The 15,233-nt window shown below is 39.9% G+C and overlaps 1 protein-coding gene across 1 annotated transcript; it reads left to right on the top strand.

Annotated features, from left to right (window-relative positions):
• Positions 1-4,985: 4,985 nt before the first annotated feature.
• Positions 4,986-11,001, top strand: LOC145914619 (uncharacterized). The gene is made up of 10 exons (XM_083002439.1): positions 4,986-5,128; positions 5,802-5,901; positions 6,953-7,095; positions 7,493-7,688; positions 7,954-8,081; positions 8,300-8,516; positions 8,918-9,043; positions 9,255-9,470; positions 9,928-10,137; positions 10,402-11,001. The coding sequence occupies exons 1-10, from the start codon at positions 4,986-4,988 to the stop codon at positions 10,999-11,001; spliced, it is 2,079 nt and encodes a 692-aa protein (XP_082858565.1).
• Positions 11,002-15,233: the final 4,232 nt, after the last annotated feature.

Raw genomic sequence — 15,233 nt, 5'->3', positions numbered from 1 at the left:
CTCAGTGCAATTAAAGCAGTTCTCAGTGCATTATTAATTACATGGGGGCATATCTTGATGCTACAACAACAATATGACGTATATACGTGTGCTCGACTCAACAATTTTGTGGTATTTGATGTAAATGAAACTATAAATTCGTGCGTCTGCAGTGACTGCATGCCTTTCCCGGTACATAGAATAAACCACACGTAACTATTTATGTCGAAGGCATATGCTCAGACATGTATTATACAAAACACGCCGAAGCAACAGCTGGCGGGTGGGCAAGTTATTTCATGAAAGCCAAAATTACTCATTTCCCCTGACCTGAGCATAAACAAACATAGAAACGAAAGCTATAAAACCTGACCACGAAATTAGAAAGATAGTTGAGTCTTTTTAGTAGAGTTTGTTGGTTGAACAGTTGAAAATGTGCAATGTTTGTATTATCCGTAACTCTGTAGCCTGGCATCCGTGTAAATGCGTGCCATGATAAGCTGAAATCAACATATATTATCTTTCTTTACTATTCAAACAGAAACTAAACCATGAATAAACTTATTCTGTTTGCCCTTATTTTCTCTGTCCTCCTATTGGTCGACACTGACGCATGGGGAAGACGCCGTCGTCGTCGTGGCCGAGCCAGAGCTTGGCCCCGTAGATTCAATAAAATGATGACTCAATGGGGCGCTTATCCAAAAAATTTTGCTAAAGCTCCCGGGTATGTCGTCAAATTAGACACGGTTGCGTAGTGCAAGCGTTTGGTAAAAAAATCAAGTTAATCTTCTTTTTATACGCAGAGTTCGATTTCCCAAATACATTGGAGAACAAGGTTGGTAATATTAGAAAAATGAATAGATAAATAAAAACTGAAAACTTCCAGGTTCAGAAGGACAGTGATTAGAAAATTTTACCGTTTTAGTGACAAATTTCTCACGGGTGTATAAAAAAATACGCCAACATTCTTTCGTCTGGCATTGTAAATTTATTATAAAGATACAAATAATCTTTTACCGCTCCAGAACTTATGGACTTCGAGGATAACGAAGATATCGACCAACTTTTGCACGACATGGAGATGGATGCGAAGAAGATGAACGAAGAGATCACCAAGGACGATGATGACTTCGATCTGAATCAACTCCTTGAGGAGTAAAGTAAGATCTTTAAACGTCACGAGATTTTTGTGACATAAAAGCACTGCAACAAGTAAATATGTTTTGAATTGACAAGTTGTTGGTAGATTTGCATTGTTAAGTTATTGCTAAACTACAATATCGAATACTTAAAAATAAATTAACTACTAAAAAGATATTACTGTTACTTTTTACCGATTTCCAGACGTTCGATTCAAAGGTTTTACCAATTTGATGAAAGTCACGTGAAACATCGAACACAACATTGAAATCTTGTTGTTAATTTAATAAAACATGAAAAATGGCGATGTTGAGTGGTGACGTAGTGATGTATTTTGCACATTTACATATGATTTCAAAACACCACGTAAATACTACTAACGTCAAACGTCGACGCCAAACGATATGAAAATACTGTCAAAGAAGTATGAACTACCGCGTCGGTAAAATGAAATTAATAGAAGTAATTCGAACTTTCGATATAAAGAAGTAAACGATCTCAGACAGTAAAGAACGAGCTGACAAGTCGCGATCGGGGACAATTCGCCGATTATCAAGTAGGGATCCGAGCTCAAAAAGATTTCGAGTGTAAAAAATGTACCCCGGTGTTTGACAACATGATCCTATGTCTGAGAAACATCAGCATCTTTTTTAAACCGATCGCCGTACTCTTTACGACCGTTGTTGAATCTCGCAGCAATTTATCATAAGCGTCTATTAACGTTGTTAGTATATGATGTCTACACATATGTTTGAATTACGTCATAAAAGTTTTCCGCCGAGAAGCATAAATTTTGTGACGCAATGTGCGGTACAAACAACATTAAAAAAGTATGGATCGATTCTTATTGCCAAAGAACAAATACACACATGACGTCATCCTAAACCTTGCGTCGAGTATTTCTTTTCCGACCACTAAGCATTCAGGAGGCCTGCCTCTAACCCAGTTAAATCATTCATGACAATTGCATGACATGCAGATTGGGAGTAAATAATTTACATGTAAACGTGCGGCGGAAAACAAAACAGAACTTTGCTTTTATCAAACTACCATCTATAGTTAGGTAATGAGTCAACGATCAACAGATCAACGAGTCACGAGTCATTGGATGACCGATGAGGTGTGCTATTGGTGGTCCAGAACGCAATGTGGGTTTAACGTAATCACGAAGACCAAAACAACTTATTTGAGGACTTTTAGGCGCTGTTAGGTATGATACAACAATTATGCAACATCTGCGGATTTCGAGCGGTGATTGGATATGAATAATGTATTGGCTCCAATGAGCACTGAGAAAAATAATTGGGAGCATGTTATTAAAAAATAAATTTTGCTGCCAACGAAAGTGCAATAAATGGATAGTTTGTTGCTGAAAATATGACATGGGAGCATTTTTACGAATATAAAATCATCTTTCTACGAGGAATAAGTTTTAAATTGTAAGTTAAAATTTTAGCGAGTATTGGCGTTTGATATGTGGTGCTATAAACAGCGTGCATTATGTCCCTTATTAATTTTAAATCATCTAGCACATCGATCTGCTATATATGTGTCATTATAGTGTTGGGAAGATATCACATTTGATGCCTTTCCTAGAGCAACGTTTGCAATATGAAGACTGTGTTAGATTACATATCGTGCGGAATATTAAATGGTGATTTTTGGAAGCGTAAAGTGGCTGGCATATCGGGCTTATGTTTTATTTAGGCGATGGATTTGGGTGTTTTTTTGCATGCCCGCCTTTCAGCGTGGCGTTAGGGTGACCCGTGAGCTACAGTATATGTTGCACGTTATGCGGTAACTGTGAACTCCACGATGGTTATCGTGGCTGTCAAGTCATACTTAATTATCGGGATGATGCATTTTTGTCAATGATAACTGCGCCCGACAAAAACCCTTTTAAGAGAGCTTAGAGAACAGTTTGCTCAGTGCAGTAAGGAGGAAACAACAAGGCTTCGGTTTGCGAAGGATTTGATAAAAAAAGCGGACTTTTAAAATTTCTGAGAAAAATCTGAACATAACTAAATTTGGGACAGTTTGAATAAGGAATACAGTCAATGTAACTAGTGTAAAGATCATCCAAAAGTGCATGTAGTGCTGTGAGAATAGTTGTAGAAACAACTGAAACGTTTCTCGAAATGAATTTGTCATCATTTATACAGGCTGTATTGTTCATGTTGGTAATTAAAGTTTGAGGTGAAGGTCGACTTGATTGAAGAGTCATCAGATTCAATCCCAAAGGTTTGTAGGTCTTAACAAAGTTTAACCTGTCACTGCTGTCGAAGCATGAGATCAGGTTTGAAGTCAACCAATATGTAAAATTTGAAGTTTTGTTTGAAGATCTGGATTTTTTCATGAATTTAGTGAACTAATGTAGCAACTCGGCCATGCGGAAATATTTAATTTAGACAAAGCTTTGTTAACATTGGCATTGTGCCTTGTCTATGTCAAGGTAGTTATTTTGGTTGCTAAATTAATCATGTTAGTTAAAGGCTTTTTGCTGTTTTTGCGATGGAAAGTCAGTTTAAGTTTTGGTCAAAAATGCCATGCACTGCGAAGCAAAACAAAATACAATACAGGCCATGTTGTAACAAATCGTGTCAATTTAAAAACTACACGCTGTCCAGCAGGAATACCCCGGGGAAATAGGATGAGGTACAACTTGCTCATTCAAACTGTTTAATTGGAATTTATTGGCGTGTAAACAACCCGAAAGTAATTTGTAAGAAGTAACTTACATGAAAATTTAAAAGAAATTTTAATTTGTCGAAGTATTTGGTGATGAGAAATTGGATGTATGATAAATTCTTTCCATCACAATTTTCTGATTTAGACAACACACACAAGTTCTTTTGGAAGCTAACCAAGTAGGCTACAGGTATAGACCCCATTGAAGCCTTGGCATGGCTGGCAAAAACTATCTTGTGACTACTTGTACAGAAGAGGTCAATTTGTTTCACAGCCAGCAAATAAATTATTGATACTTCCATCGCGTGCCGACCGTGAATGGTCAATTTTAAAAACTTTATGTAACGAGATGCATTTGGTGTTTTGCAAATACGCGACACGAAGCCGTATTACGCCATAGGTTCTTTTACTTCTTGTTTAACGATGAACAGTTATGCCGGAGTGGCGAAGGGTTGTTACTGTTCACTTCAAATGGACGCGAAGCTTGTTCTTTATATGGTTTGTAACTGTACAAAGTTTCATTTAGTGAGTTTGTTTTGCGAGAAGTATCCGCAACGGTTGTTATATGGGGCCATGAAAAATATATGTGGCCAAAGAAGGCAGTTGTATGAGAGTAAAGATTGAAATTGGGATAACGTGAATTTTGGAAAATTCGTGTGAGGTCACATACATGGGTTCGTATAGATTTCCCTACAGTCGCGTCAATTGTGTGTAACTCACGCACATGTTCTGGGTACTGTGCATCAGATTACAGTTTGAAACTTACAAATCGTTACGTAAATGCAAAACTACATAAATAATTTGGAAATAATTATGTCACGTTGTCCGATTCGTTTATCCGAAATTATGCATGTCACAGTCACGCGCTTTCATTAACATTTGTGGCTGGAATTTTTTCGTGGCCGGAATTTTTTTCTGATTCACATGTGCGGTTTGCGTGCGCCAAACAAAAACCGTTCTCATCAAGTGATTTCTTTTTCCATCAAAAATCTCCCAAGGAGAAAACTTATCTGAATCTGAATCGCTTCCTGCAGCTTTCCAACGACGAAAGCACGACTCGCTGCTGGAGGAGATAACAATTAAATATTAAAACCCTGGTGTTAACCCCGCGTGGAGGCGAAGTTTTGACGAAAACGACGCTTCAAGAAAAAAGGGGCCCTCGGTGTTTGGAGCCAAAGATGTGCCCTCTCACCTCACATGTTGGGATATCAAGTATGGCGTGGTTGCTTGTTCTGTTTGCTGCTTTCGCTGTCGAGGCTCTGGTTCCGGTAAGAGCCTGTCCGGAACGGACTGGAGCTTGTCGCTGCAATGTGCCGGAAAGGTATATGCTGTTTATATTTTGTGTTTATTTTTGTGTTTTTTTGTGTGTTGAAATATTTGCTGAGTTTAACGTGTTAAAGGAACGCTGCAATTTTAAAAGAAATGGGATAACCTATATATTAAATTCGGTATGGAGCAACTTTATCTAACATTTTTTGACACAAAAGTACATATATTTTTACTTTTCTTGTTTTAAAAAAAACTCTTTTAAATATATCTGCAAAAATTAAGATTTGCGCAAAAGTGTTGCTGCTACCATGAAACACTCGCAATATAGGCTCGCGATTTATAAATCTAAGTGCGAAAATAAACGTCTGGAATTTCATCACAAAAAAATTAAGACAGCCAATACTCGGTAGTAATAAACAATAAATAAAGTCTGTAAACCTAATGGCCTCGATACAATAGCTATAGTCGACAAGTAAGGACCTGCGCAGTGGAGCGATTCTGTCAATCATGCTGCGATTGCATTAAACATTACTGCGCGGTTTCCGTAGTTAAAACATTAAAAAACGTATAATTCTAATGCCCCACATACTGGTGTCGTGGGATATATGGTGATTGTACAGTAACCGCTCCCTGGCTCCAATTGCGTGCCGAATTGGAGCGTTCATCACTTATTCATGCAACGTACATGTATCAGATGTATTAAACCGGTTTCCCATCGCACACAGGTCCGTATTCTGCACTAGACTGACCACCCTGACTCGGAAGTTGCCTGTGGGAATTCCCGCAGACACCCGGAAGTTGTCGGTGACATACTCAACCTTGAACGTAAGAAACGTGTGGAGAAATAGGAATCGATTGCGCCTCCTGATAGAAAGGAGCCGGCTGGGTTAATTGCGCTGCGTCTCACAAAGTGGAAAGTGTCACAAGTTCGGAAGGTGATAATCCTTATATCGCGGCTAAGCAAAGACAAGACTTAAAAAGGTTTTGCAACGGGACAGAGAGGAGTTGAGAAGATGCCAAATTCCTCGCTATATATACGAATAAAGAAAATATTCACAAACAGGGAAGTATTCGGCCATCCATTTTGTTGTCACCTTTGTTATTTTAGCATAGAATATAATGCACAAACACCGCAATAATTTTTTTAAATTGCCTGTGTGTTTTATGTAAGTGCTGTGACAATAGCAAAAAAATGATTTAAAACAAACATGGAGATGAGGAAACGGCATTTTAATTTAACCGTGCCCACTAGTAATTGCGTTGAGGTTATATGAGCGTCGTAAAGGCACCAAGTAGGGAGTTTTACAGTGACGATTTCATATTCTTTGGCCGTGTTTATGCTACGGGGGGCGTTGCAGGCATGGAGGTCATCAAACTTGTATGGGATAGGCGCGTGTAGCTCTCATTCTGCGCAATAAAATAGCCGACGGCTCGACATAAACTTGTCATTACGTACGGGCTCTCGCATGAAACATTGATGTCGTAAAAACAGACTAAGTCGGGCTTAGGGCGAGCTGCCAGACACCCAGGTAGCCTGTGTATGTCAAAACCCGGACCGTGTCTCGTCGTAAGCGAACAATGGACCGCAGCCAGAAAACTCGTTTGTGCATTATCTCATTATAGGCTTTTGCACGCAACCACAGCGAGCGCGTTCCTTAGCCCTTTATTGCTGCTGGGAAAGTTGCAATAGTCGCAGTAACGGTATTACGACCGATCTAGAAAGAAAATGGTTGCAATTTATGTACTGTTGTCAGTTTGTACTTATTGAATGGTTCATAGTAATACAAACAAACTTCTGTCAAAACTGTGCAATTTTTACTTTTGTCGAAAGTTTGCAATTTCTACTTCTGTCAAAACTGTGCAATTTCTTTATCAGAGACTTGGACCATCAGCATTTCGCAATTGTTACAAGCTGGAGAGAGTCAACTTGGGTTCGAATCGTCTTGAAGATATTTCACCGCGCGCTTTTGCAAATCTCGAAAACTTGGTGGCACTCTCACTAGCCAATAACAAACTTCGGTAAGTCGGTAAAAAGAACTCTTGTTTGCTTCGGTTTTGTCGGTCCAGGTTGTTTCACAGCCAACTTCAGGCTTTTTTCAATTTCACTTTGAAATGAGAAATTAAACAAGTTTTGTTTTATCGTTTGTTTCGATGTGATTGTTTCATGATCAACATTTATATTTTAGCATGAAATAAATTATGCATGTTTTGCGAAAAACAAATGCAAAATATACATAATTTACTTCATTATAAAATATGTGCAAATTATTTTACCAAACAAATTCCCAAAAAACTGTGTCGCAAAAATCCTTGGCAACATTGAACAACAGATATAACTCAACAGCACGACAGGGGCCTCATAGAAAACTGCATAAACCATATTAAACCGACCAAATAACCAGTATGTCTTCAACAGCTTCCTCACAGAAGACACCTTCATGTATTTGCGCAACCTCGAGTTCCTCGACCTGTCAAACAACCACATGGTGGTGCTAACACCTCGCAATTTTGCCGTGTTGGGAAAATTGAGGGAACTGAAGCTTCTGGATAACCCGGTAATGTGTATGGGAGAAAAAGCATTCGCCGGCCTAAACAGCCTGGAGACGTTGCAGGTAATACGATAAGCTACGAAAGTGCATAGGGAACATTTACACATACCGATTGCATACGAGATTTCTTGTATAGCTAAAAGCGTGGTGGCATGCTATTTAATACTTAGTTTTTCTATTGTACGCGATCAAATAGGGAATGAATTGTATAATGTTACTGGCCACAACATTTCTTTGCATTATTGTGAAGTCTTGATAAAATAACGTTTATTGAACAGCTTCGTAGCCATAAAGAAAGTTATTCTTTTGTTACTTTAAAATTTACAAGATCTCGGGGATGAAGACGGCCCTAACCTCGCACCAGCTGAGCGAGCTTCAGCATCTACGCAAACTCGTTATTCGGTCTCTACACAAAGTCAAAACTATACCTCGCTACTTTTTTCAAAACAATACACGGTAAGAATGGGGAATGCAAACTACTTCCTATACAAGTAACTACAACGACTAATTAACTTTAAACCTACACAACATTCCCCAAACAATACCACTGGAAAATGTAGTGATTTATGAGCAATAAAATAAACTTGTAATATATGGAATAAACCTTTATTTCGCATCTTTAATTCCTACATTTAACAACTATAGTATTATTGTTTAAAAATGTGATTTCGCAGACTTGAAGTTCTGGAGATCGAGGATATGCCGGGTCTCGGTAACGCAGGGTTTCACGTAAGCGTCCTAACCGGCCTCGAACGACTCAGATCCCTTTCTATGAAAGCGTGCGGACTGGGCAGCGTCCCGCGTCGCGCGCTGGAACGAGTTGCATCTAACTTGCAAGAGCTTGACCTTTCAAACAACCCGTTGAATGAACTTAACGAACACGACGTCAAGGTACAGAGATTTAGGAACTTGCTGAAGGCGAAACGTTATGATTGAAAATTTAAAAAAACACATCAAGCGATAATCGAACCTCGGATAATTATCACAATTTTGGAGTGATCTTTGGTAGTTCCTGTTTATCGGCATCAGCCGATTTAGTAACACAATAAAAAATATGAAGGGAATGTAGCTTCGTATTTTTATTCACTCTTGCAAAATGCCACTGCAAAATGTGTCGAAAAAATTTATCGTACCCTATTTCTCAATTGCTTCTGTTACTTGTTGTCAAATAATTAGCACATATCACATCATCATGTGTTTATTCTTACGTTACGAGTGGAGTTAATCTGTCCCAATATACTGACATTCATCGTTATAAACCAATCGAAAAATTCTTCCAAACCTCTTTTTAGTTTCTGCGTCGATTGACAACGTTGAAACTCTCAAGTACAGGATTAACCACAGTTGGACACAGAGCCCTACAACTGGACAGTCTGACAACTCTGGATTTGTCCAGCAACTCATTGCAAACTTTAAAGGTAACAATTTTATCAAATAAATTTGATGCATTGTCATTCTGGTTGTATCGTCCAAAAACTTTCACAAAATTTCCACAAGTTTGGTGAAAGTGGTAACAACTTTTCCCCAGTCGTAAAAAATAAGCAACACTATGGCGCCCACGAACAAATAGATAAATATACTAGTTGTGCGCAAAAGATGAAAATTATAACATTGAGTTTTTGAACACAGCGAGAGGCCTTCGGTGACACGCTTCATCGGTTGACCAACATTTCGCTTCACGAAAATCCATGGACTTGCGATTGTGAGTTAAGATGGATTATTCAAACCAAAGCGGTGTCCACTTCTCCTCAGCCCATATTTTGTGTTCGGCCCTTGGATATGCAGGGGTTTGACATACGTTTTGCATCGCGATCGCTAAGCAGTGCGAACTTCTTCGCTTGTACGGTAAGTGTTGTAGCATTTTAGAATTTTTGCCACGTGTTGACAAAAAACAAAATACAAAAATACGCTTTTTGTTGTGCTTGTTGCAGTCTTGGCAGTCCATTTTAGCCTTATGTCTGTATTATATATTCACCAGACAATAAGAGATGTTTAATTGATCGCCTTGTTTTAATTACGATATTTCTGATTCTGTAAACCCTTTCTTATTGCAATTTAATGACTGTTATACGAATACTACAGTAAGATTGATGAGCCATCAATTAACTTCATTACAACATTTTGACAGCTAGGTCAATATTTTCTGAGGAAACACAAATCAATACCACTACTGCCTGGCAGCATCAGTGGTTATATACAAATCAATAACCAAAAACAAATTTTTCTGTAACACGAAAGCAGTTCGTCTTTGTTGTTCAAACATTCCCCTAATAAAAAAAATGCGAATTCTACTTTTGCACAGACCCCAAACATTACACGCTTCGGAGTATTACCGGATTACAAAACAAGTTACGAGGCCACAGGTGACAAGGTGACCTTGAATGCAGTGTGCGAAGCATCAGGATATCCAAAACCTACAGTGGCGTGGATTTTGCAAATAAAGAAAAAGCGACAGAAGAAATCAACGGCCTTGACCTGTCTTAAATGCTCTCCAAACTTTAACCACCCCAAAGTAAGGAAGACTGTTGTTTTTAAGTTTGGGTTTCGAGCTAAATTTTAGTCGTTTTCTACTGCAATCCCTTGTCTCGTCCTAGACGTTACGATCATCAATAAGGTAACACAATTAAGTTCAAACTTTAGTCATTTTGTTCAATTTTATGCAAGGATTTGTGTGTAAACATTGCTATGATTTAGCATAACACTTTCCACAACAATGCAGTTGTTGTCTTTTACCCTAATCCCCAACGCTAAAGTAATGATATTTCGCATTGTCCAGGTCAACATTGAAATAGCCAGTGACGGTACGCTGCACTTACGCTCGGTGAGCGTTGCGGACGCCATTGGAACATACACATGCAGAGTCCAGAACAAGATGGGAGTCCTTGACCGCTCATTTCGTATCGTGGAAGGACATTCCAAGGCGGGGATCACCGAAAGCATTTCCCCCACAGACGAAACCGAGGATCCGATGTACGCATTTTCAGAATTCGCAAAGTTAAAATGGAATCTTCGAAAAAAGAGCAACCCAACTGGTAGAAAAAATACTGCTACCGAACAGGCCGTACTACCCATGGTTTCAAAGTCAAAATCCAACGGTTACACAAACGCAAAACAACTATGTGAGGAATTGAAGTCCCACCCTGTCTGTGCACACCATTTAGCCGAAGGATCATACAGCGAAAACACGGCTTCCAACAGCGCAATAAGTCAACCCTCCGTCATTAACTTTCCTTCTACTAAAACGCAAAAGGGGCCTGTGCTATTGGAGAGTCGCAAGGACGGCACAGGATCCCATAACGCTGCTTCAAAGCAGTTTCTCTATATGCGTTTGATCGTTGTCCTACTGTTTGTTCATCACGTTTTATTCGGCGTTTGACGAAGTCCTCAATCAACTTATGTTAATAATCCAATGCGCGGCGTCTCGGCCCGAGATAGGCGGTTCGGTGATAAACGCTACGTCCAGCTCACGCAGAATAACACAAGAAATGCGTAAAACGGAAAAGAAAATTTTATCGCATTAATATTTAACTTTCAACGTGCATGGAATTTTGTTGACGCTTTTGTACAAAAACCCACTTGCGCATGTTTGTACATTTCTGCTTTGCTCCCAGCTTTAAAAAAAGTATTCAACGCCTGAATTTTAAGCGAGTTTCGGGGTACACCGAATAGAACATTGGCACCTTTTACCGCGTTTTAGTATATCCCGCAACAAGTGCGTTTGCTCATCAATTAAAAAAAAGCTCGCGACTCCCTGATTGCACCCTGAGACCGAAACTCCAATGTTTATGGAGAATCGCAGTTAAACGACCCGTTTTCACGTCCAGAGTAATGGCACTTACTAAACAATAAAAACATGGATCGGTGCACCATCGCATGGTGGTACAATGTGGAACGTTGAACATTGCGGTCGCTTTCTTCACTGTATAGGACTAAAGCAAACATTAACCATGTGTATTTATAATCTCATAAACCGACCACACTGCACACGCGCCCGATTTAGGGCCTATTATACGAAACACCAAACGGTAATTTAATAAGGGATGGGTTATTGGCGCATAATTTTATTGCTGACAGGCATCTAAATTAAAAAAACGTGAATGATTGTGGAATCTTTAACACACAAGAAATACGTAAATGAGATGCGGTTCAATCTAAATCAATTTGCAAATACATCAATTAGTCCTTTAGATGCCACGATAGATATTCGTCATATACACTTCTCCCACAACTTTACATATAGGCTTGTAACGGTATATGATCACAATAAACAACAACTGCAAGTCATGACTAATGACTGTCTGTGTTTGGGTTATCTGGGGATCGGCTTGGCTACTGAAACCTCAACACTAGGCCAAAGTCCACTTTGTGGGATGCAATACCTGGGTCGTCAAGGCCAACAACCATTCCAACGTATATGAGTATTTGCTTATCTGAAATCTTAAAGATTTTGATTGCAGGCACAGGTTAATGCGAGGGAATAAAAGCTTTTTGACGACCGTTGGTTGGAAGAAAAACGACCAAATGGTTTTTGCCCTCACCCTTCACGCGGCTAAACATGAAAGCAACAATTTGATGAATGTTTTGAAGAAAATATTCCGCCTCTTAACAGAAGAACACCCGTCAACGACAAATATATGACATAGACAACATAGAGATAGAAAAAGTCAACAAAGTCTATGACAGTGTTTCAAACAGACTCGGGTGCCCTGTCTTGTTTGCAGAAGTTATGGCGGGAGCTTGATTTACTGTTAACTGCGCCTGGCGGCCCGTACGTCTCCCCAGTAGTTCGTCCTTCCAAATAGACAAATATTAGCGTTAACAATGAGGCGTAACGGGGTCCCTGTAGGTTACAGAGTTACATAAATGCCCATTGCGTTACGGGTAGGGTAGCTGGTATATGGTGCAAGGCCTTTACAGATTGGACTGTAGGGTGACTAATTTCGACACAAAAACAACATCAGGTTGGATTTAGCACTTAGGAACGTAACCCACGGCTGTGTTAAGTGTTACAGGGCCATTGCATTTGTTTCAGGCATACAGTAAAGTTTTGCCGAAGTTTCAGAACCCTATTTTTAATTTATATTTTTAATTTCGTGGTAATGAAGAACAAGGTAAAACAATCCGCAGACTAAGCGAATGTGCAAGAGATTCGCTTTTTTCGCGTAAATGTGCAGAAAAAGGTGCGGAGTAAGCAAATATTCGTCTGGTTTTGTGACATGATATGTTTGGGCAAGCAAACAATATGTATTATTATGTGGCTTTGTGGAAATTAAGGGCATAACACGTAAGCAATATTTCGCTATCCACCCACAAGCTAAGCTAAGCAATAAAACATAATGACCTATTGTGCAACATACTGTGTTGGACAACCAATCCCAAACCATTCAAACCGCAGGTGACAGTTACAAGCGTTCGTTGGTTTAGTCAGCAATGAGGGGCTCACAATGGTCGTAATTGCTTTTCCGCGGGGTGAAACGAGGGACATAAAATTGCTGCGGAGTTCAAACCAACTGTCATTGGAAATTGGAAAGACCTGCAATAATATAGTGTTTTTGACAGATCGATTATTTACCATGCGTGCAAAGCAAATACATATTGCATGACGGCCGTTAGGGACCCAGTGGTTGAACTGTAATGCATAAAAGCGTTGCATGCACCGTGCATAGGACATACGCAATTTGGGCAGTCCTGGAAAGTAAGTGCGTTTTTGTTTCAGTTTTGGTAGGGAAAGTTCAATAACTATTTGGTACGGAAACATCGTGAGAACTAAAAGTGCTGGGGGAAGTTCAGGGAATTGCGCACAGTTAAAGTTACGTTTTAATTCAACATTATTTCTTCGAGATGGAGAAAAGCATTGTTGGCCACTTTCGATCAATTAGGATACTCGTTTAAAATTACCGCAATGTGTTAAACTTTGCTCATGGGTGAGCTTTGTTTGCCAGAAGTTGTTGGGTTAACAATACCGCCCAATTTGTTTACCGCAAACACCTCGCCTTGTTTGTTAAACAAGACTTCAAAAAAAATACACTCTCAATAGGGTTGATGGGTCATTGTAGGAATGTAACCCTTTGGACCTTCAATCATGATAAAACAAAACTCTCTACATGGTGATACTGTGAATTACACGACGATATGATCTCGCACGATATTTGCAGTTATGTTGTACATTGGTCACAATACGATAATAGTGGCATTGTTAATAAAACTGTACATCCATATATGTCAAAACTAAACACACGTTGGCTTGTTTTGTGGCTCGACGCGGCTTGTAAACACAGCTTTAATAAACCATCTACGGACACAAACAGATAAGGTTGTCACACATCTACCACGGGTCACAAACAGTGGCATTGTGCCGCGTCATATCTATTACCCACGGTGATAAGGGAATAACGTTCATCAACGTTTGGGTGTATCAGCTACAGGGCCCTAGCGACACGGCGGGACTGGGATATTATGGCAACGCCAATTCAATTAGCATGACGCCGAACAAGCGCCTCTCCTTTGATGTGTTGCGGCGACTATTCAAGCATATATCAATCACTGCCAGTCCGCATTGCTTTGCTTCAGCCACCTTTCAGTGCAAACTGACAACGAGAACACAACCAAAGAATTGCGACCCGCATCGCCCGGTAAAAACGCGACCAACGCCTTTGCACGCCCGTCCTTTGTGACGGCACAATGGTGAGGTATTTTCATTCGCCAGCTCTTTGTCACTTTCGCCTTTTCAACTGTACAATACTCGGCAATTTGCGACGCGCTACAGTAAGGCCTCTGTTGTTTGGGAAAGGTCTAGGCATTGCAAGGTCAGCCTCTACGAGAAAGTCGCTGTGCGGGGTAGAAATGCCCAGTTCACATTATAAGTTGGTTGAGACGGCGGGTGTTTCAGTATGATCCGTGGTTTTGGATGAAAATGCAAAAATCAGCTAAACGTTTGTGCCACAAGCAAACGAATGAAAGCGACTTCTTGAAAAATTCCGTTTTAGTAGGCCATCATGTTCCTAAGTTTGCGATGAGCACGATGGGCCGCAAGCCACCTGATGCGAACCGCAAGAGGAGTGGTGGTGTTAGTTATATTTGCTTACCAAACCCACAGTCTGAGCAAACCTAATCAATTTCGATGTGAGGGTGCGATACACGGAGAACGTGGCGAAGTTGTTGATCGATAGATGCGTTTTCAGTCTTAGTTAATAATTCAAACGTTGGGGAGCAACCAGTCGAGTTTCGCACAGGGCTGTAATCTGCAACCAAGCGATAACACAGTCTACGTGGAAGTCTAGGTAGCTCAAGGAATATTGAGGCAGTTAATATCCTGCCACGGAGGATGAGAATGAAACCACAGAGAGTTGCGCTATACAAACAACGGAGGTAAAAACTTGGGGTTTTAATTTTCCAGCATATTTCTCATTTTTGTAGTGTCTAATTCAAAACGTCCCACGGAGATTATCACCTTCAAACGCATTTCGAAAGCGGCAGGGAATTCCTGTCTAAACCTTTTCTTTACTCCCCTATGTAAGGCACACACAATCCACGATAAAGCATTCTGGCACAAGGAAGGGGAAAACGCGCTTTACGAGGAAATTGAATTTCCTGTACGATTTTTCAGGC

The sequence above is a fragment of the Ascidia mentula genome, chromosome 9, assembly GCF_947561715.1.
Source record: "Ascidia mentula chromosome 9, kaAscMent1.1, whole genome shotgun sequence".
Taxonomy (NCBI): domain Eukaryota; kingdom Metazoa; phylum Chordata; class Ascidiacea; order Phlebobranchia; family Ascidiidae; genus Ascidia; species Ascidia mentula.
The sequence above is the reverse complement of the archived record's forward strand: the minus strand, read 5'-3'. Positions and strand labels throughout refer to the sequence as shown.

Coding starts and splice junctions, on each gene's coding strand:
- LOC145914619 (XM_083002439.1), top strand. CDS start 4,986: ATGTGCCCTCTCACCTCACATGTTGGGATATCAAGTATGGCGTGGTTG. Junction 5,902..6,952: donor TGACATACTCAACCTTGAAC/GTAAGAAACGTG, acceptor TTTCTTTATCAG/AGACTTGGACCATCAGCATT. Junction 8,517..8,917: donor TTAACGAACACGACGTCAAG/GTACAGAGATTT, acceptor ACCTCTTTTTAG/TTTCTGCGTCGATTGACAAC.